Source organism: Ursus arctos, unplaced genomic scaffold (assembly GCF_023065955.2).
Source record: "Ursus arctos isolate Adak ecotype North America unplaced genomic scaffold, UrsArc2.0 scaffold_16, whole genome shotgun sequence".
In the NCBI taxonomy this organism is placed as follows: Eukaryota; Metazoa; Chordata; class Mammalia; order Carnivora; family Ursidae; genus Ursus; species Ursus arctos.
The window spans coordinates 53,376,486-53,382,485 of record NW_026622830.1 but is presented as its reverse complement, the minus strand read 5'-3'; the positions used below and the strand labels follow the sequence as shown (position 1 = coordinate 53,382,485).

General features: G+C 41.9%; 1 protein-coding gene across 1 annotated transcript in view; it reads right to left on the bottom strand.

The window, feature by feature from the left end:
- Nucleotides 1-319: 319 nt before the first annotated feature.
- LOC125281957 (focal adhesion kinase 1-like) overlaps nucleotides 320-6,000 on the bottom strand; it is a 344,868-nt gene continuing 339,187 nt past the window's right edge. The window contains exons 4-6 of the mRNA XM_057312859.1: nucleotides 5,116-5,253; nucleotides 2,399-2,547; nucleotides 320-533 (exon numbers count right to left, since the gene is read on the bottom strand). Coding sequence (XP_057168842.1) covers nucleotide 533; nucleotides 2,399-2,547; nucleotides 5,116-5,253 — 288 coding nt within the window. The 3' untranslated portion in view covers nucleotides 320-532. The remainder of the gene's footprint in view (nucleotides 534-2,398; nucleotides 2,548-5,115; nucleotides 5,254-6,000) is intronic.

The window sequence follows — 6,000 nt, the reverse complement described above, 5'->3', positions numbered from 1 at the left end:
CAGAAGTTACCAAGAGGGCGAAGAGAGAGAATACATACAAGCACGAGCCATTATTATTATTCCTGTTGCTACTACTGCTACTCCCCTTCATCTTCTTTCTTCCTCCACAGCCCCTTCATAAATTCATCATCCTTACTACGAGGACAGAGTGCTATGAAACACCATCCGACACCACCATTAAAAAGACACGGCCTGTATGGTTTATTCCAAAATTCCATGCATTAATTGCCTATATGTATAGACACACTCCGCCTCCATCTCAGACATCTGGTATTTCTCTGTAAGAGTAGAAGTACCTTTGTCTCGCTGCTTCTTTTCCTTTTGTTCACTTAGTTTGTCTAGAGGTAGGTTTGTCATCTCAACTCCGTAACAGTTCTCGCCAGCACTGCTGTCTAGGAGTCCATGACGTTGGCCCACTCGTTTATGAGTTCTTCCCATTCCGTGAGGGAGGACAGCACACCAAGGAAGTCATCCCAGAGCTCTTGAGAAATGTACACACACAGGTTTGCTCGGATCCACGCCACCATGAGTGTCTAAAACCAACAAGCCAACAAGAGAACTGAATCACCCTCATTTGGAAGAAGAATGAGTTTTAACAAAATATTTTAAATTACTAGGAATAAAATGAACTTTAAAATAAAAAGCACTTGATCTTGATTTTCTTTTAGCGTCTCAAAATTTATTTGATCAACTGTAATCAGGATCTGAGCTACGGAGAAATCAGCTATTATCATGAACAAAACTACTGGTTCAAAATCCCCTGGTGTCTGCAGCTAGTCCTGGCTGTAACTTGGGAGAAGACAAAACTCTCGGTATAACAACTATTCTACTTCTTTTTTTTTTTTTTTTTAAAGATTTTATTTATTTATTTGACAGAGAGACAGCCAGCGAGAGAGGGAACACAAGCAGGGGCAGTGGAAGAGGAAGAAGCAGGCTCCCATCAGAGGAGCCTGATGCGGGGCTTGATCCCTGAACACCGGGATCACGCCCTCAGCCGAAGGCAGATGCCCAACGACTGATCCGCCCAGGCGCCCCTGGAATTTACATCCTAAAATAATCATTTTGATTCCTGTGGTTTCTGTACCAGTGAACTTGCTACCTGATGGGATTCCTTTGGGCCCACCCTCCCTTCATGGGAGAAAGGAAAAGGCTGGACTCCACAGCCCTAGGGGCCCCTGCCAGGTCAGTCCTGCCTCATTTCTATGCTTTCCACCAGGTGCACACAGAGCTTTCCCTTTAGTGCTGACTCAAGGACATCCAGAAAAAGCATCCAGGGGACACCTGGGTGGCACAGCGGTTAGGCGTCTGCCTTCAGCTCAGGGCGTGATCCCAGCATTATGGGATCGAGCCCCGCATCGGGCTCCTCCATTGTGAGCCTGGCTTCTTCCTCTCCCACTCCCCCTGCTTGTGTTCCCTCTCTCGCTGGCTGTCTCTATCTGTGTTAAATAAATATATAAAACTAAAACTAAAAAAAAAAAAAAGAAAAGAAAAAGCATCCAGAACACAGGTGTGGTAACGGGGCCCCACTGAGGACTTCCAGGAGGGAAGTGGCCACCAGAGCTGGTTTGCAGCAGCCCTGAGCACTGAGCACAGAGGCCAAAGCCCACTGACAGCAGGGCTGACCCAGCCAGGCCGCCCCAGGGCAGCGATGGGTGGGAGGAACACGTAAAGGACGGGCTGGAGAGGCATTTTACAACTAGAACTGAGGGGCATGAAGAAAGAGGGTTACAGAGTGGCTCTGAGGTCTCTGTTGCTGACAACGTCTGAAAGCACCTCCTAAGCTGGAGTGATGCGCTCATCATGGGACGGGGGCGTGGGAAAAACCCACAGCACTGTGTACTTTCGGGGTATTATAAATACAGAGACACCAAACAAAAACAAAGGAGAAAAACGAAAACATTTCGCATAAGCACATTTTCATGACGCCACTATATGTTTGACGGTACTATTATTCGGTCATTCTGACAGTCTGTCATTTCAGATAATTGGTTTACCAAAGTGAATTCAAAGCTTCAAATTGGAAGCAATAAAAATCAGTTAACAGCATTTCAGAGCAATTAACAACCGCTCCTGGGCTTATGAAGAAGGATAGAAAACACCAGTTGCATTGCTTTTCCACAAAGCAGTCTGATGACAATTTAAAATGGAAAAATCTACTATTAAGTAATATGACTACTTTTCATTCAGTAACATTTTTAAAGCCAATAATAAAAATAAACTATCAAAGTGCTGGATACTTACCTTCTTCATAATTCACAGAAACTGTTACAGAAGATTGATTATCATCTTACTGTTCACTTTGTAAAGCCATCAGTAAGTGGAGGCTTTGACGTTCTAATTATTATGTTGAAAAACAGAAACATGTTTTACAGAATTAATGAATTTGAAATAAACTTACCATGTCTTTTTATTCATTGTAAGCTCCATTATCATGCGCCTACGAATAATCAAAACAGCTTTACAGGCATCAGCTTGTTCTCTTAAGAGCATGGGAACTTCAGGACATGGTTCCAACAAAAAGACGTTTGCTGCATTGGTCAAAAATACCTTGAAATCAACAAATTTTACAGTAAACATATAAATGTAACTAAACACATAAATCTGAACAAATTTTTCTTAAAGATAATGATATTAATTTCCCTCTACTAAACAATCACCTTGGAGTCATTTCAACTAAGGCAAGTGGTACCAACACATACTCAAGATTCTTTAAAATGCTCTTAGAATCACCTGACACACTTGAAAGACCTTTCCTAGAAAAAAATTATTAATACAAATTAATAGTGCAACTATAGAAAATTTATGAATCAGAAAACTTTCTGAAGACTTCTTTTTACATTACCTCAAAAGAAAAGGGGAAAACAGTAAGATAGGATCACTGCTTCTGGGTGAGAAATTTTGGGGTCGGGGACGGGGAGAGGAAGAGGAGCAGTGGTCAGACAGTGGCTGGAAAAAACCATCTGATTGCTGTGGAATCTCCCAGCACATGAACTTTGCAGGTAGGAAGCACGGCCAGCACCACCCAACACGGGCGCAGATCTCTAGTAGCTGTAGGGAGGCAGGAAACCGGCACGGCCACATGGTCAACAGTACAGAGCTTCCAGGTGCATATACCTTGACTAGGAGAACGATATTAGGCAGTAGGATATAAAACCTATGTGAATTCTTGAGATAAAAACAGATTTAAAAAAACTTAGATGACCAGCCAACAGCTCTACACTCTACCTCAGACCTTTGGGGTACAAGTTCACTGTCCATTCCTGTCAGGGATGTTTCAGTAGAAAATGGTGAGATGCACAGATGTGGCCTGTTACGTAGTCGTTAGTGACTGCTTAGGGGCACTACAGTAAAGTTACCACTGTGTTACTACTGACACAGACGACACCAGTGACCCTTCAGTTTAGGAGACTGAGTTGTCAGTCTGGTGATGAAGGTGGATGGGTACCATCTACCTAGATCCTATGCCTTCTTAAGTCTCCCTTGTGTTCAGCAGTACAAATTCAAAGGATCTGGGAACAAACAGAATTCTCTGGCTCACCTGGGAATGAAATCTATCAACACAACATCTTAAAATAGATGCACAAACGGACTGAAGAAATTAAAATAAACATGCTCAAAAGTCAAGTGGGTGAATTTAAATATTGACAGCCTCTAAGATTATCTTGTGCAAGATTAAAAAGGTGTCAGGGCCTACTTTTCTAGAAAGAATTACTAAATAAGCACTGTAATAATTGGTAACAGATGATAACAGCAATTGTGAAGACTTTCCTAGCTTTCAAGTGGGAAAAAGGAAAACAAAGAACTTTTTGACTAACCAACTCTAGCAGTGGTAGTATAATTTTAGTGGCCATTTTATTTTTTTACTACCCTGACTGAGATCAAGACCTGAGCTGAGAGATCAAGAGTCGGAGGCTTAACCGACTGAGCCACCCAGCTGCCCCTCGCGGCCATGTTTTTGGAAGACGTATGGCATAGACGATCTGCTGCAAGACAGATCTTTCACTCAAGGTATTTGGTTTCTTGATGTGAATTGGAAACTTTGCATACTCCCAAGTAAAAGTGAGGAGTCTTCATATATTATATTCTCCGCTCATTTTCTTTTTTAAAAAAGATCAAAATGCCAACTCCATGAATCTTTCTTACTACCATGTCAGTACTGGTTAAGGTAAAAATTAAAAAAAAATTAATACGTCCAAATTGTACCTCTCAACAGCAACTGGAGAAGAGTACTAGCTTATTCAACCTGTACTTGGCCACTTTTTCCTAATGAACCAAGGAAAGGACCAAAGATACTGGATACAAAGAGAACAAACACAGCTATTAGAATCCAAACTAAACATTTTTGAACACTGTTGTGCTACAATCAAGTGGAAAGTATTTTTTCTTGGTTTGGCCAAGTCGATGTAACTCATCCTTTCAGAAAGCAAATTAATACTCTCCTGAACCTAGGGAGATACTGGCAGTGGGATGGCTGAGGACGGCATATGGCAATCCACTTGGAGGACAAGGAATACCAAGGGACACAGGCTAGGGACTCCGGCATGCACTTCTCTGGTGAGGGCACAGATTTTCCTAACAACTGGCACCAGAGTTCTCTGAAGCTACTCAAGTAAAATCATCTTCATTTTGTTTCAAGTTGATTTCCAATTATTTGCTGATTTTCACTGAAAAATGAGAAGATTCAATAGTTACAGAGTATTAAACTGCTAATGAACCTGAAAGCAAAAAGGATACCATGACAAGGAATCCTACTGAGAGATGGATGACAAAAGCATGTCATTGAAAATTGGGCAACAGGCAAGCTATGCCTATGCTACCTCAGGTGGATATGGGGTAGAGGGTGGGCGCCAGGGAGCAGGGGAAAAAGAGGCATTCTGTGTTTTCACTTAGAGACCTAACAACCTTCCACGTAGATGGGGGCCAAGAGGTAATCAATCTCCCAATCTTTACAAACTGAAGATGAGCGGTCAGGAAGAAAACTCAGAATGAGAACTTAAGGGCTGTTTACTGACAGGTAGATACAAATATCCCCGTACTTTAATGATGCTATCACAATAAACAAAATGTTCAATGGACTCCAAGCGGAGGTCTTTATGTTTCCGGGCAGCCACGTACCTGCAGCATAGCCTGGGCCCCGGCTTTCCCGTTCTTATTTTCTTCTTGCGTCACACATCCTCTGCTCACTGCACTCGTGAAGGAGTATGTTCGTCCCCAACTGGAAGATCGCTTATGACGAGAACCGTCAGATGAGGTCTTTAGAAGATAAAAACCAGTTCACGGAGGGGGAAGAAGTACATGTTCACATATTTAATTCCTTACACTTACTAAAATTCATGAGAATAGAGGTTTTAGAAGGGCGAGTCTTTTTTCCATTTTGTTCACCACCTCCAGCACCTCAAACAGTGCCTAGTGTTTAGTATGTGCTGAAGAAATAAACACAGGTCCAGTGACTGAATGAGTCTCTAAAACAGATCTTTAAAATGTGTGATAAATTCCATTTGCTTATCTATTCGTTTTGACCTCATGACCAGTTATTAAAATGATTTCACCAATATTAAAAAATCAAAAATTATGGAATTAATACAGATATTTAAAAGTGATATGCCTTTGATTACAAATAGTCTTAAATGTTTGTTGTTAATTGCTACAACACCCACTTTTAGAAATAATTTCTCAGGGGCGCCTGGGTAGCACAGTGCTTAAGCGTCTGCCTTCGGCTCAGGGCGTGATCCCGGTGTTCCGGGATCGAGTCCCACATCGGGCTCCTTCGCTGGGAGCCTGCTTCTTCCTCTCCCACTCCCCTGCTATGTTCCCTCTCTCGCTGGCTGTCTCTCTGTCACATAAATAAATAAAAATCTTAAAAAAAATAATTTCTCAGACTAGTTTCAAAACAGCATGCCAGAAATAGAAATATGACAGATATTTTGTTTCAGGAAGAGATCCCACTGTGTCGTTTTAGGTTTATCCAGCCTCTAGCTTTACCTAACCAGGACGAAAAGT